The following is a 16,659-nucleotide window of genomic DNA, read 5'->3' on the forward strand; positions in this document are numbered from 1 at the left end:
AGGTATCACTGTTGTTTATCTTGGGTCATGCTGGGTTCTACGTACGTTAGTGCAGTTATGATTGCAATTAGGCCATCACAGAAGTGTTGATGGGCTCTGCAGGTGATAAAAATGACAGAGCTTGCTGCCTCTGCTGCCACTGCCAATTGCAATTTCTGGTCACATCCACTGAAATAAGCGCTGCATCTGACCTAGTAGCACAAACTAGTCAGGTCCAGCTCACACCCACTCATGCATTTATCTAACCTATTTTTACTTTCCTCTTAAAATGTAAGTTAATATGAGATGACCTCAGTGAATCACTGGTGTTTGGGATGCTACTTGCTCTAGATTGAACTGGTGCTCTGACAAGGTACTAAGTGGTCCCTGATTTTTTTCATAGTGCACACACTGAGTGCACAGACCCATTTTTTCATGCCTAGGCAAATCAGGCCTGTCACGCCAAATTTGAAGGAATGAAAAATAAAATGTTGATATACATATGGAGCGCTACGCACATGCACGTATATCTACGTGTGGACAGTTTAAGGGTGAACTCTGGCAATTACTTTACTGCTGTCCCTTCTCTATACTAGGTAGTTACTCTGGCAGTTACTTTACTGCTCTCCCTTCTCCATACTTAGTAGTTACTTCTCTAGTTTGGTTTTAGTTATAAGTAGGATGTCTGGTTCCTTCTCATTGAAAATGTCCCTCTGCTCTAGTCGTAAATGTTATCCCATCCCTTTTTTTCATGTTGTATATACAATGTTTTTAAATTAATTGGATCTGTCCTGTTTCTGATTGTTTGATTTGGGTTTACTTACATTTACTACAGGTCTCCCTCAACATTCACGTTTTCAACTTTCGCGGGCTTCACACATTCGCGAATTCCCAACCGCCAAATTCCCAGCCACCAAATTCCCAGCCACCAAATTCCCAGCCGCCAAATCATATTTGTTTCCCGCCACCTGCGAGTCCCTACTACCCTCCTTCCGACCCCCGCAACTGGCAGCCAGCCCTCCCACCACTCAGTGTGGTGAGTGTTTTGTTTGTTCATTATTTGCTATTAAACTACAGTATGAATAATGTAAACCCATTCATGACTGCATATTGGAATGGCTATTCGGACAGGTATTAGACGGTGACATGTGTTTACTCTTGAGCACTGCAAAGAATTAAACATTTCTGCTACAGCTAATAATAATAATAATAATAATAATAATAATAATAATAATAATAATAAATATGATATAATTGAAGAAGGAAATTGTACAAAAATACGAGGGAGTGGTTGAAACATCGTCAGTGTGACTTTGTTTATGCTGGAGTGAACATTAGTCTCCCTGCTCTTCCAAACATTTCACAATAATTCATTGTTTGGTGCTTGTAGATTGAGTGTGACTGGAGTGGTAGAGGCAGTGATTGAGGCAATGGTATTTAATAACATACATGTTAATAATACATGTTATTAATAATATGTACTATTATTATTTATAACATATATGTTATTAAATGCCACTGTCTCAACTGCTGAATTATTGTGAAATGTTTGGAAGAGCAGGGAGACTAATGTTCACTCCAGCATAAACAAAGTCACACTGACGATGTATCAACCACTCCCTCGTATTTTTGTACAATTTCCTTCTTCAATTATATCATATTTATTATTATTATTATTACTATTGTTATTTTTAGCAATAGCAGAAATGTTCGATTCTTTGCTGTGTTCAAGAGTAAACACATGATGTCACCGTCTAATACCTGTCCGAATAGCCATTCCAATATGCAGTCATGAATGGGTTTACATTATTTATTCTGTAGTTTAATAGCAAATAATGAACAAACAAAACACTCACCACACTGAGTGGTGGGAGGGCTGGCTGCCAGTTGCGGGGGTCGGAGGGAGGGTAGTAGGGACTCGCAGTGGTGGAGTCTGTGGTATTTAATAACATACATGTTATTAACATACATGTTATTAAATAACATACGTTATTAAAGCATAACATGTATATATTTAGTACAATTTACAACGTTTTCATGTATTTTATGAATATTCATGGTTCAACAAGTTAAGGAAGCAGTATTGTAATATATTTCCCTACAATATATTGGGGCACCAAACATTCACGGTTTTTCAACATTCGCGAGGCTTTTGATCCCCTAACCCTCGTGAATGTTGAGGGAGACCTGTATGTTCCATGTATGGTGTCCTGATAAACCATTTGATGGGTTGGTGTTTCCTGTTAATATGTACTGAAAACTGCTCACACTTGATGTATTATCTCCTGTTTTAATGTATTCCTGTTTCTATTACATGATACTTCTTCCTTTAATAAACCGGCCATATACCACCGAGGTAGGGTAGCTCGAAAATTTAGTAATACATTTGTACACAAGGGGTTACTAGCCCCTTGTTCCTGGCATTTTCGTCAGTACATTCAAATTCAAAGTTTATTCTCTATAAGGATTACAATGCTGAGTTTACAGAATTTGGTTATTGTGTGGTTTACATGTAGTAAAATAATGATTACAGAGTGTACCACTAGAACACCTAGCATGGCTAGGCATTTCGGGCAGACTTAGTTTAATTCTTAATTTTAAAATATTACAGATTATGAGGTAAGTTGGTATTATGGCTAAGTGACTAAATACTAGTTTGTGAGTTTAGCAATGTGAATGCTTTTGTTTTGGCACAATACATAGTTTCAGTATTGGAGTATCACAGGATTCATTATTTTAAGATTGAGATTAATATTTCTGTTTATGGTCAAATGGGTGAGTGAGTGCAAGTGTGAACCACCAGGTGGTATTCGTGTAGTTAGTTGACGGGGTGTATCAGGGAGATAAGATGTTTTCTAATGATAGTTTTGAAGGTGATGAATGTGTCTGCAGTTCTAGAGTTCTCAGGTAGGGTGTTCCAGATTTTAGGGCCTTTGACATACGCTGAATTTTTGTAAAGGTTTAGTCGGACACGGGGAATGTCATAAAGATGTTTGTGTCTGGTGGTATGCCTGTGAGTTCTGTCACAACTATCAAGAAAGCGTTTTAGGTAAAGGTTGATATTGGAGTTTAAGGTCCTGTAGATGTAGATTGCACAGTAGTAAGTGTGGATGTACTGAACAGGGAGTAAGTTTAGATCTATGAAGAGTGGGGGGGGGTGTTGCCAGGGATGGGATTTAGTGATTATTCTTACTGCTTCTTTTTGTTGGGTTATTATTGGCTTTAGGTGTGTTGCTGCAGTTGATCCCCAAGCACAAATAGCATAGGTGAGGTATGGATAAATAATTGAGTGGTATAGTGTGAGAAGGGCATTTTGCGGCACGTAGTATCATATCTTGGAGAGGATCCCAACCGTTTTGGATACTTTTTTGGTTATGTGTTGGATATGGGTGCTGAAATTCAGGTTGTTGTCAAGGTATAGGCCTAGGAATTTGCCCTCATTATGTCTGGCAATTAGAGTGTTGTCGATCTTAATGTTAATTCATGCATCTCCTGCTCTGCTACCAAACATAATATAGTAGGTTTTGTCAGTGTTAAGCGTAAGTTTATTGGCTGTCATCCAAGTCGATATTTTGATCAGCTCCTCGTTAACAATGGTGTTGAGGGTGGCAAGATTAGGGTGAGAGATGACATAAGTCGTGTCGTAAGCAAAGAGAATGGGTTTCAGGTGTTGGGATACGTTTGGAAGATCACTAATGTATATGAGGAAGAGCAGGGGACCAAGGACACTTCCCTGTGGAACTCCAGTATCAAGTTTCCGTGTTGTTGATGCTGTGTCTTTAATGGTGACATACTGATACCTATTAGTAAGGTAAGATTTGAAATAAGCAAGCGCATGGCCTCTTATACCGTAATGGCCAAGTTTGTGGAGTAGGATGCCGTGGTCTACTGTGTCGAGAGCTTTTCTTAGGTCAATAAAAATTCCTAGTGGATATTTCTTATTTTCCAATGCTGTGTAAAGCAGATATAGCATTTTTATGATTGAATCATTAGTGCTTTTATTTTTCCTGAATCCAAATTGGCAGGAGTTGAGTATGTTTTGTGCCATTATAAATGAATATAGTCTCCTGTGCACGAGTTTCTCAAAGATTTTGGATAGCAATGGTAAGTTTGATGTTGGCCTATAGTTGCTTAAGTCTGTAGGGTCACCACCTTTATGTATTGGTGTAACCCTTGCCATCTTGAGTAGTTTTGGGAAGGTGCTAGTTTCTAGTGACTTGCTAAAAAGTAATGAAATAGCATGCGAAAGGACATGGGCCGCTCGCTTGTACAGTAATGGTGGGACATGAGACAGATTCCCTGAGTTGTTTTTAAGTGACTTTATAATCTCGGTGACTTCCGTGGGCTCAGTTGGTGCAAGATAGAAGGAATTTGGGAAATTCCCATCTAGGTAGTCCCTGGCATAGGCATTGGTATGTGGGATTTTATTGGCGAGATTAGATCCTATTGTTGAGAAAAAGTCGTTTATCTTGTTAGCTGTGTCAGTGGGATGTAGTGGTGTTTCATTAGGTTTAGTTAGGACAATATTCTTGGTTTTTTTCAGTTTGTGGGTCCCTAGTATCTGAGTGTGTGTTTTCCAGGTCTTTTTTATATCTCCTCTAGTGTCTGTGAATCTGCTGAAGTAGTATAGTTGTTTGGCTTTCTTTATTACTTTGGTGAGGACTGATGAATAGTGTTTAAGAATATCTTTGTGTATTAAGCCCTGTCTATATTGCTTTTCATATTGGTGTTTCTTGTCAATGGATTTCAGAATGGTGCTGGTTAGCCATGGGCAACCAAGCCATTTGTTTGTGATCTGTTTCGTTTTTATAGGACAATGTTTGTTGTATAGTCTAAGTAATTTGTTAAGAAAAATGTCTGTCCAGTCATCAATACCATTGGCCTTGGAGAATTCTGTAGGCCAGTCAACAGTCTCTAGGTCAGCTGTGAACTTCTTTATTGAGGCCTCGTCATGGAGTCTAAATGAGACTTTGTTGTATTCAAGTGGTGGTTTACTAATGTTTGTTAAGAGGAAGGTAGGGTAGTGGTCTGTAGTGCTATCTGTGATTATCCCTGATTTAAGGGTGGCTAGTATATTGGTCCATATGTGGTCTATTATGGCTGCACTTGTTTCAGTGAGCCTGGTTGGTTTAGTTAATGTTGGTATGAGAAGTGTGTTGTTCATATTGTTGATGAAATCAGTTACAGGCTGATCATCTAGTATGCCAAGGTTGATGTTGAAGTCTCCAGGTAGTTATTTGTGTTAAATTGTATCATCCATTTCTAGCTCCACTTGTTCAATCCATCAGGGTCATCTTATAGGGATACATATTTTTTTTTTTTTTTTTTTTGTTGCTCCTTGAATATTTATATAATATACAAACAGGTTCATAGTTATTTTATTCCTCGGTATTTGATTATTTGAATTCCAAACATTGGGCAGGTATCAGTTCTTGTCATTCTGCTTCCAAACTAATTACATTTCACATCCAGACAAACACTCATAGTCTGCAAATGTTTTTTTTCTATTTCTGTTATGTTTTTAAGTTTCCAGATTATCCTTTGATGAGGAACTAATGTGCCAGTCTATTTCTTTCTTAGCCCTTTCAGGGTCTAGACCCCCAATCTGAAACTTGTCCACAGGGTCCCAGAATTTTCCAAAAAAAAAAAAAAAAAAAAAAAAAAAAAAGTTATTAACTGGTAGGGAATCTTTTTCTGAAGAAATGTAAAACAAAAAATACGGAATTTGATGGAAAATTGGTAAAATTGTGCTATCATGAATTTTGGTGAGTCAGCAATATTTATGCATCCAATCAAATCAAATCAAAGTTTATTCTCTTTAAGGATTACAATGCAGGGTTTACAGATTTTGGTTATTGTGTGGTTTACATGTAGTAAAATACTAATTACAGAGGGGCCCACTAGAACACTTAGCATGGCTAGGCATTTCGGGCAAACTTAGATTAATTCTTAACCCTAAATTATAACAGATTGTGGAGTAAGTTGACTAAATACTAAGTGACTAAATACTAAGTGACAAATACTAGTTTGTGAGTTTAGCAATGTGAATGCTTTTGTTTTGGCACAATACATAGTTTCTATATTGGAGTATCACAGGCAAACTTATGACGAGTTTGGAATCATTATTTTAAGATTAGGATTCGTTTTTCTGTGCTTATAGTCAAATGGGTGAGTGAGTGAGTGTAAATGTGGACCACCAGGTGGTTTTTATGTAGTTAGTTGATGGGGTGTATCAGGGAGATAAGATATTTTCTAACAGTAGTTTTGAAGGTGATGTATGTGTCTGCTGTTCTAGCGTTTTCAGGTAGTATTTTCCAGAATTTAGGGCCTTCGACATACATGGAGTTTTTGTAAATGTTTAGTCGGACATGGGTAATGTCATAGAGATGTTTGTGTCTGGTGTTATGCCTGTGGGTCCTGTCACAACTATCAAGAAAGGATTTTAGGTCAAGGTTAATATTGGAATTTAAGGTCCTGTATATGTAGATTGCACAGTAGTAAGTGCGGATGTTCTGAACAGGGAGTAAGTTTAGATCTATGAAGAGTGGGGAGGGGGGGGGGTGTTGCCAGGGATGGGAATTAGTAATTATTCTTATTGCAGCTTTTTGTTGAGTTATTATTGACTTTAGGTGTATTGCTGCAGTTGATCCCCAAGCACAAATAGCATAGGTGAGGTATGGATAAATGAGTGAATGGTATAGTGTGAGAAGGGCATTTTGTGGCACATAGTATCGTATCTTGGAGAGGATCCCAACTGTTTTGGATACTTTTTTGATGTTTGATTTTTGCTCGCTTCGACTCCCATTTTAGGCAAATTACATTATTCCAGTCGACCAAATTCTTAGCTATTTTGCTAGTATTATTTCTATTTTATCGACTGAGCACAAAAAACTGCTCAATTAACTATTTCAACTTCCCAATAAAGTGGTCAGAAATTGCTAATTTGGCCAATTTCCCACAAAGTTCAAAATACTGCATTCCAATTTCAAAATAGGATCCAAAATAAACAATGCAGACATTCCTGGCACTAAAGTAACATTTCCTCTGTTTATTAGTTGTGTTTCCAGGCTTTACACATGAATTCCATTTTGATTTTTTATTCACAAAGAATTTTTATTCACACCAAAAAAATAGATTTACTGTTATGCAATATTGTAATAATTGTATAAATAAAATCAGTGCATTTCTGAACATAGACAGTGGTACCTTGACTTATGAGTGCCCCAACTTACTAGTTTTCTGAGTTACGATCCGTCGCTTCGTTGATTTTTTGCTTTGAGTTGCGAACCAAAATTCGAGTTACAAGCGAGCTTTAGATACACTGCCACTCATAGGAGGGAGGAAATATAAAAAACCACGATAATAACCATTGTGTAACATACTTTCAGTTTTGATACCACTGGTAGTGTCATCCTCCCAGAATGTTCTGTAATGTATTCCCTAAGTAAAGAAAAACAATTCTGGAACATATGTAATACATGTTCAGCAGGCTGGCTGGCTGATTTACTTTGGCTGTCTCTATCTTCTGTCTGTCTCTGTCTCTGTCTCTGTCTCTCTCTGTCTCTCTGTCTCTCTCTGTCTCTCTCTGTCTCTCTGTCTCTCTCTGTCTCTCTGTCTCTCTCTGTCTCTCTGTCTCTCTCTGTCTCTCTCTGTCTCTCTGTCTCTCTCTGTCTCTCTCTGTCTCTCTCTGTCTCTCATCTCTCTGTCTCTCTGTCTCTCTGTCTCTCTGTCTCTCTGTCTCTCTGTCTCTCTGTCTCTCTGTCTCTCTGTCTCTGTCTCTCTGTCTCTGTCTCTCTGTCTGTGTCTCTGTGTCTCTGTGTCTCTGTGTCTCTGTGTCTCTGTGTCTCTGTGTCTGTGTCTCTGTGTCTCTGTGTCTCTCTCTGTCTCTGTGTCTCTCTGTCTGTCTGTCTCTGTCTCTCTCTGTCTCTGTCTCTCTCTGTCTCTGTCTCTCTCTCTGTCTCTCTCACAGGTACACATAAATACAGTTATATGTAGTGTAAATTACCTAGGATAACCAAAAAAAAATCCAGACAGTGCTATGCTATGCTTGTAGATATAAGGCATAATAAGTGTGACTGGCAAGTAATATACATTTTCATTTACAGTGGACCCCCGGATAACGATATTATTTCAATCCAGAAATCTGTTTGGGTGCCGTTATAGACCGAATTTGTTCCCATAAGAGATATTGTGAATTAGATTAGTCCGTTTCAGACCCCCAAAAATACACCTACAAAAGCACTTACAAAAATACACTTACATAATTGGTCGAGTTGGGAGCTGATCGTTATGCGGGGGTCCACTGTATTCAAGAATCAGATGTGACTGACTCATGTGTAATACCTGTTGGTTCATGAGTGGCTCTCTGAGACAGAGACAAGAAGAGAGACAGGAAGACAAACACAGGCAGACAGAAAGACAGATAAGCAGAGAGAGATAAACATAGAGCTAGACAAATAGACAGATCGAAACAGGTACAGAAAGAAACAGATAGAAACAAACAGATAGACAAACATGTTTGTGTGTAACAGTGAAAAATAAAGCCAAAGCAGTGCATGATCATCTAATTAACTCCAGTTCTGTACTGTCAGTAACAGAGTAACACTCATCTTACACTGTGCTTTCAGAAGTTTCATATATACTCCAGCATTTCTAAAACAATGCTGGGACCTGGTGGAAAAGGCAAAAAGAATTTCTAATTTAAAATATTTTGTTATTCAAAATCCTGTAACAAAAAATTGGGGTGGTATTTTGGGGGCTGGAATGGATTAATGGCATATCATTTAATTACAATGAGGAAAATTTATTTGATATGCAAGCAAATTGAGTTACGAGTTTGGTCACGGAACGAATTAAACTCATAAGTCAAGGTACAACTGTATTAGACCCACCAGTTGACATGTATTGGACACGAGATGTCATTTGTTTATTTTTGAACATCAGCAAAAATCGAACATTTCTACTACTATGAGCTCAGTTTCAAACTATTTTCAGTAGTAAAACCAATCAAAATCATCTCTTTTTCTGTAATATCTTTCATTCTATCAAATGAGACCAAGAAACCTCAAATACAACCTTAAAGACCATACGAAAATACACCGCAAAATTGCTGTTTTAATCCAAAAACATGGTCGTAGTTTTTTTTCTCATTATGCACTGCATGCTGCAGGATTTGTTTTATATGGTGCACACATACCACATAGATCTATTCTCTCATATCTAGGTCCAAATTTACTGCTCACAGCTTGTCTGAGTGAGCTGACATAGAACGTCTTGGACCCTCAAAGGGTTAATATGGAGCAAAGACTAGAGGGACACTCTTAGTGTTTTTAATATATATCTTCACACCAGCACAGAGTGTAAGTTTGTTTAGATACAAGTACACATTAGTATAATTTTCAGAGTACATATAAAATATGCAATAATTTAAAACACTTGAAATTTTGGTAAATTTCTAGACATGATGGAGACATAGAGCTCACGGAAAATGTAAACAAACTGTGAGGTGACTATATTAGTCAGGTGGGGGGAGCCATATAGTGAGTTTTGGTCATAATTTGAAATGTCCGTATTAGTGAAATGCCTTGAAGTGGGGCCCTACTGTGTACTATTAATGTAATTCTGTGTCTTTGACATTTGGAGTATCTTAAATGAAAATAAAAATTTTAAATTGATATTTCATAGCAAAGTATAGATTTTTCAACAAGAGAAGGGTGTCCAGTTATTTAGATTATGATATAATTTTTACATCCTGCATGTGTATCATTGTGAAATATATTACTTGGAGTAAATCACATTTTAATAGCAAGAAATTCATTAAATATATTCCTTATTTATCTACATGCATCTTATATTTTACATTTTGTTTGATGGCAGATAAGTCACTGAAAGGATGGAAAGAAGTGGAATATGAAGTAGTGAGAGATGCTTTTGACAACTGTATAACCGTAAGTTTACAACCAATTAATATAAGTAAGTTCTTGTGTGTGTGTGTGTGTGTGTGTGTGTACGTGTGTATGTACGTATGTGTGTGTGTGTGCGTGTGTGCGTGCGTGTGTGCGTGCGTGTGTGCGTGTGTGTGTGTGTGTGTGTGTGTGTGTGTGTGTGTGTGTGTGTGTGTGTGTGTGTGTGTGTGTGTGTGTGTGTGTGTGTGTGTACATGTGTGCACTCACCTAGCTGTGGTTGTGGGGGTCAAGTCACAGCTCCTGGCCCTGCCTCAACTGGCCGCTACCCAGTCACACTTCCTGCTCCGTGAGCTTTATCATACCTCTTCTTAAAGCCGTGTATGGATCCCGCCTCCACTACATCACTACCCAGGCTATTCCACTTCCTGACAACTCTGTGACTGAAGAAATACTTTCTAACATCCCTGTGGTTCATCTGAGTCATCAACTTCCAACTGTGACCCCCTTGTTGCTGTGTCCCATCTCTGGAACATCCTGTCTGTCCACCTTGTCTATACCTCTCGGTATTTTATGTAATCATATCTCCCCAACTCTCCTGTCTTGCAGTGTCATCAGGTCGATATCCCTTAACCTCTCCTCATAGGACATACCCCTTAGCTCCGGGACTAGTCTTGTTGCAAACCTTTGCACTTTCTCTAGTTTCCTTACATGTTTGACTAGGTGAGGATTAGAAACTGGCACTGCATATTCCAATATTGGCATAACGTACACAGTGTACAGGCTCCTGAATGACTCCTTATTTAGATGTTTTAATGCTGTTCTTAGGTTTGTCAGGTACCCGTATGCTGCAGCAGTTATTTGGTTGATGTGCACCTTAGGAGATGTGCCCGGTGTTATACTCACACCAAGATCCTTTTCCTTGAGTGAGGTTTGTAGGCTCTGGCCCCCTAGACTGTACTCCGTCCGTGGTCTTTGCCCTTCCCCAATCTTCATGACTATGCACTTGGTGGGGTTGAACTCCAGGAGCCAGTTGCTGGACCAGGCCTACAGTCTGTCCAGATCCCTCTGTAGTTCTTCATGGTCCTCGTCCGATTGAAATCTTCTCGTCAACTTCACATCATCTGCAAACAGGACACTTTGGAGTCTATTCCTTCCGTCATTATTATATTATTTTTTTTTTTATTATTATCACACTGGCCGATTCCCACCAAGGCAGGGTGGCCCGAAAAAGAAAAACTTTCACCATCATTCACTCCATCACTGTCTTGCCAGAAGGGTGCTTTACACTACAGTTTTTAAACTGCAACATTAACACCCCTCCTTCAGAGTGCAGGGACTGTACTTCCCATCTCCAGGATTCAAGTCCGGCCTGCTGGTTTCCCTGAATCCCTTCATAAATGTTACTTTGCTCACACTCCAACAGCACGTCAAGTATTAAAAACCATTTGTCTCCATTCACTCCTATCAAACACGCTAACGCATGCCTGCTGGAAGTCCAAGCCCCTCGCACACAAAACCTCCTTTACCCCCTCCCTCCCAACCTTTCCTAGGCCGACCCCTACCCCGCCTTCCTTCCACTACAGACTGATACACTCAAGTCACTCTGTTTTGCTCCATTCTCTCTACATGTCCGAACCACCTCAACAACCCTTCCTCAGCCCTCTGGACAACAGTTTTGATAATCCCGCACCTCCTCCTAACTTCCAAACTACGAATTCTCTGCATTATATTCACACCACACATTGCCCTCAGACATGACATCTCCACTGCCTCCAGCCTTCTCCTCGCTGCAACATTCATCACCCATTCTTCACACCCATATAAGAGCGTTGGTAAAACTATACTTTCATTCATTCCCCTCTTTGCCTCCAAGGACAAAGTTCTTTGTCTCCACAGACTCCTAAGTGCACCACTCACCCTTTTCCCCTCATCAATTCTATGATTCACCTCATCTTTCATAGACCCATCCGCTGACACGTCCACTCGAAAATTTCTGAATACATTCACCTCCTCCATACTCTCTCCCTCCAATCTGATATCCAATCTTTCATCACCTAATCTTTTTGTTATCCTCATAACCTTACTCTTTCCTGTATTCACTTTTAATTTTCTTCTTTTGCATACCCTACCAAATTCATCCACCAATGTCTGCAACTTCTTTTCAGAATCTCCCAAGAGCACAGTGTCATCAGCAAAGAGCAACTGTGGCAACTCCCACTTCATGTGTGATTCTTTATCTTTTAACTCCACGCCTCTTGCCAAGACCCTCGCATTTACTTCTCTTACAATCCCATCTATAAATATATTAAACAACCACGGTGACCTCACACATCCTTGTCTAAGGCCTACTTTTACTGGGAAATAATTTCCCTCTTTCCTACATACTCTAACTTGAGCCTCACTATCCTCGTAAAAACTCTTCACTGCTTTCAGTAACGTACCTCCTACACCATACACCTGCAACATCTGCCACATTGCCCCCCTATCCACCCTGTCATACGCCTTTTCCAAATCCATAAATGCAACAAAGACCTCTTTAGCTTTATCTAAATACTGTTCACTTATGTGTTTCACTGTAAACACCTGGTCCACACACCCCCTACCTTTCCTAAAGCCTCCTTGTTCATCTGCTATCCTATTCTCCGTCTGTTGTTCACAAATACCAGAAACAGCACCGGTCCTAGGACTGATCCCTGTGGCACCTCGCTCGCTACAGGCGCTCTTACACCTTGCCCTGTACCATGACTCGCTGTTGTCTTCTTGACAGGCATTCCCTGATCCATTGTGGTGCCTTCCCTGTTATCCCTGCCTGGTCCTCCAGTTTCCTCACTAATCTTTTGTGTGGAACTGTCAAATGCTTTCTTACAGTCCAAGAAAATGCAGTCTACCAACCTGTCTGTCTCTGTCTTACTGCTGTAACAGAACTCCAGTAAAGTACTAAAATACTAATTACAAAGGGGGCCACTAGGACACCTAGCATGGCTAGGCATTTTGGGCAGACTTAGATTAATTCTAAACTTTAAATTAGTACAGATTATGGTACTAAGGCTAAGTGACTACATTATAGTTTGTGAGTTTAGCAATGTGAATGCTCTTTTTTTGGCACAATACATAGTGTCTATATTGGAGTATCATAGGCAAACTTATGACAAGTTAGGATTCATTATTTTAAGATTAAGCTTTGTATTTGTGTGTTTATAGTCAATGGATTATGTATTGGTAGATAAAAGACTGTTGAGTAGACTTCAGGATGTACATGTTTATAGAGGGGCCAGAGATATATCGGATCACTTTCTAGTTGTAGCTACACTGAGAGAAAAAGGTAGATGGGATACATGGAGAATAGAAGCATCAAGGAAGAGAGAGGTGAAGGTTTATAAACTAAAAGAGGAGGCAGTTAGGGTAAGATATAAACAGCTATTGGAGGATAGATGGGCTAATGAGAGCATAGGCAATGGGGTCGAAGAGGTATGGGGTACGTTTAAAAATGTAGTGTTAGTGTTCAGCAGAAGTTTGTGGTTACAGGAAAGTGGGTGTGGGAGGGAAGAGGAGTGATTGGTGGAATGATGTAGAGAGAGTAGTAAGGGAGAAAAAGTTAGCATATGGGAAGGTTTTACAAAGTAGAAGTGATGCAAGGAGGGAAGAGTATATGGAGAAAAAGAGAGAGGTTAAGAGAGTGGTGAAGTAATGTAAAAAGAGAGCAAATGAGAGAGTGGGTGAGATGTTATCAACAAATTTTGTTGAAAATAAGAAAAAGTTTTGGAGTGAGATAAACAAGTTAAGGAAGCTTAGAGAACAAATGGATTTCAGTTAAAAATAGGAGAGGAGAGTTACTAAATGGAGAGTAAGAGGTATTGGGAAGATTGAGGGAATATTTTGAGGAATTGTTAAATGTTGAAGAAGATAAGGAAACTGTGATTTCATGTACAGGGCAAGGAGGAATAACATCTTGTAGGAGTGAGGAAGAGCCAGTTGTGAGTGTGGGGGAAGTTCATGAGGCAGTAGGTAAAATGAAAGGGGGTAAGGCAGCTGGGATTGATGGGATAAAGATAGAAATGTTAAAAGCAGGTGGGGATATAGTTTTGGAGTGGTTGGTGCTGTTATGTAATAAATGTATGGAAGAGGGTAAGGTACCTAGGGATTAGCAGAGAGCATGCATAGTTCCTTTGTATAAAGGCAAAGGGGACAAAAGAGAGTGCAAAAATTATAGGGGGATAAGTCTGTTGAGTATACCTGGTAGAGTGTATGGTAGTTATTATTTAAAGAATTAAGAGTAAGACGGAAAATAGGATAGTAGATGAACAAGGAAGCTTTAGGAAAGGTTGGGGGTGTGTGGACTAGGTGTTTACAGTGAAACATATAAGTGAACAGTATTTAGATAAGGCTAAAGAGGTTTTTGTGGCATTTATGGATTTGGAAAAGGTGTATGACAGGGTGGATAGGGGGGCAATGTGGCAGATGTTGCAGACGTATGGTATAGGAGGTAGGTTACTGAAAGCAGTGAAGAGTTTTTACGAGAATAGTGAGGCTCAAGTTAGAGTATGTAGGAAAGAGGGAGATTATTTCCCAGTAAAGGTAGACCTTAGACAAGGATGTGTGATGTCACTGTGGTTGTTTAATATACAGTGGTCCCTCAATTATCGTCCATAATCCGTTCCTGGAAGTGGGACTATTATCGAAATAGACGATTTTCGAATCAATTTTCCCCATAAGAAATAATGTAAATACAACTAATCCGTTCCTGACACCCAGAAGTATTTTTTTTTTTTATTTTATTATTATCACACCGGCCGATTCCCACCAAGGCAGGGTGGCCCGAAAAAGAAAAACTTTCACCATCATTCACTCCATCACTGTCTTGCCAGAAGGGTGCTTTACACTACAGTTTTTAAACTGCAACATTAACACCCCTCCTTCAGAGTGCAGGCACTGTACTTCCCATCTCCAGGACTCAAGTCTGGCCTGCCGGTTTCCCTGAATCCCTTCATAAATGTTACTTTGCTCACACTCCAACAGCACGTCAAGTATTAAAAACCATTTGTCTCCATTCACTCCTATCAAACACGCTCACGCGTGCCTGCTGGAAGTCCAAGCCCCTCGCACACAAAACCTCCTTTACCCCCTCCCTCCAACCCTTCCTAGGCCGACCCCTACCCCGCCTTCCTTCCACTACAGACTGATACACTCTTGAAGTCATTCTGTTTCGCTCCATTCTCTCTACATGTCCGAACCACCTCAACAACCCTTCCTCAGCCCTCTGGACAACAGTTTTGGTAATCCCGCACCTCCTCCTAACTTCCAAACTACGAATTCTCTGCATTATATTCACACCACACATTGCCCTCAGACATGACATCTCCACTGCCTCCAGCCTTCTCCTCGCTGCAACATTCATCACCCACGCTTCACACCCATATAAGAGCGTTGGTAAAACTATACTCTCATACATTCCCCTCTTTGCCTCCAAGGACAAAGTTCTTTGTCTCCACAGACTCCTAAGTGCACCACTCACTCTTTTTCCCTCATCAATTCTATGATTCACCTCATCTTTCATAGACCCATCCGCTGACACGTCCACTCCCAAATATCTGAATACGTTCACCTCCTCCATACTCTCTCCCTCCAATCTGATATTCAATCTTTCATCACCTAATCTTTTTGTTATCCTCATAACCTTACTCTTTCCTGTATTCACCTTTAAGTTAAGAAGTATTAAAACAAAAATTTTTTACATGAAATATAGATGTAGTACATAAACAATACAATGGCACATGATGAATGAAACATTAATAGCATAACACTTACCTTTATTGGCGATTCTTCTTAGTGTATGGAAGACTGGAGAAGGAGAGATTGAATTACTGTTTGGAAGGGGAATCCTCTTACATCAACACCTCCGTTACCAAGTGCTTTTCTGGGGTTACTTCTCTTTTCTGTTTCTTAGTGCCACTAGGACCAGCTTGAGAGTCACTGGAGTCCTGTCTCATAAAAAAGCTGCCCAGAGAGCTCTGTTTCTGATGTCTCTTTAAAACTTCCCTAAAATGGGCCAAGACTGTCACTGTACAAGTTGCCGATATGGCTTGCAACATCCTTCTCAAGGTGATGTTTCTCCATAAATCTTTCCATCCTACCCCACATTTCAAAAATCTCCTTAATTTCTGAAGAAGGCACTTTCTTCCATCTCTCTTCCTCCTCTGCAGCAAGATTCTGAGCTGTGATCTGTTGCTCTTCCTCCTGAAGCTCTTGCAGCTCCTCAGTGGTTAACTCTTCGTTGTGGTTCTCCACCAACTCTTCCACATCCTCCAAACTCGCATCCAATCCCATGGAACTCCCCAGTGTCACAATAGAGTTCACAACTGACATAGGCTCATCAGGGGCCGCCTCAAACCCTTCAAAATACCTCTTGTCGACACAATCTGGCCACAATTTTCTCCAAGCAGAGTTCAAAGTCCTGGTAGTCACTCCCTCCCAAGCCTTACCTATAAGGCTTATGCAATGGAGAATATCTTAGGGTCAAGTGAGTGTCTGAGGTCACATTAAAGCAACTTTCAAACATTGCTTTGGTGTGCGAGTTTTTTAAAGTTTGAAATGACCTGCTGGTCCATGGGCTGTAGGAGAGTAGTAGTATTCGGGGGCAAGAACTTTACTGTGATGAACCCAGACTCATTCAGAATTAGGTCATCCAAGTTTGGAGGATGAGCAGGTGCATTGTCCATTACTAGGAGGCACTTGAGATCCAATTTCTTTTCCAGGAGGTAATTCTTCACACTAGGGC

The 16,659-nt window shown here is 39.9% G+C and overlaps 1 protein-coding gene across 1 annotated transcript in view; it reads left to right on the forward strand.

Moving 5' to 3' along the window:
- The window catches only part of r (carbamoyl-phosphate synthetase 2, aspartate transcarbamylase, and dihydroorotase rudimentary), a 1,183,622-nt gene that overhangs the window by 628,004 nt on the left and 538,959 nt on the right, over positions 1 to 16,659 (forward strand). Inside the window, exon 14 of the mRNA XM_070094236.1 lies at positions 9,856 to 9,926. Within this exon, the coding sequence (XP_069950337.1) occupies positions 9,856 to 9,926 (71 nt within the window). The remainder of the gene's footprint in view (positions 1 to 9,855; positions 9,927 to 16,659) is intronic.

This window comes from Cherax quadricarinatus, chromosome 45 (genome assembly GCF_038502225.1).
Source record: "Cherax quadricarinatus isolate ZL_2023a chromosome 45, ASM3850222v1, whole genome shotgun sequence".
Taxonomy (NCBI): Eukaryota; Metazoa; Arthropoda; class Malacostraca; order Decapoda; family Parastacidae; genus Cherax; species Cherax quadricarinatus.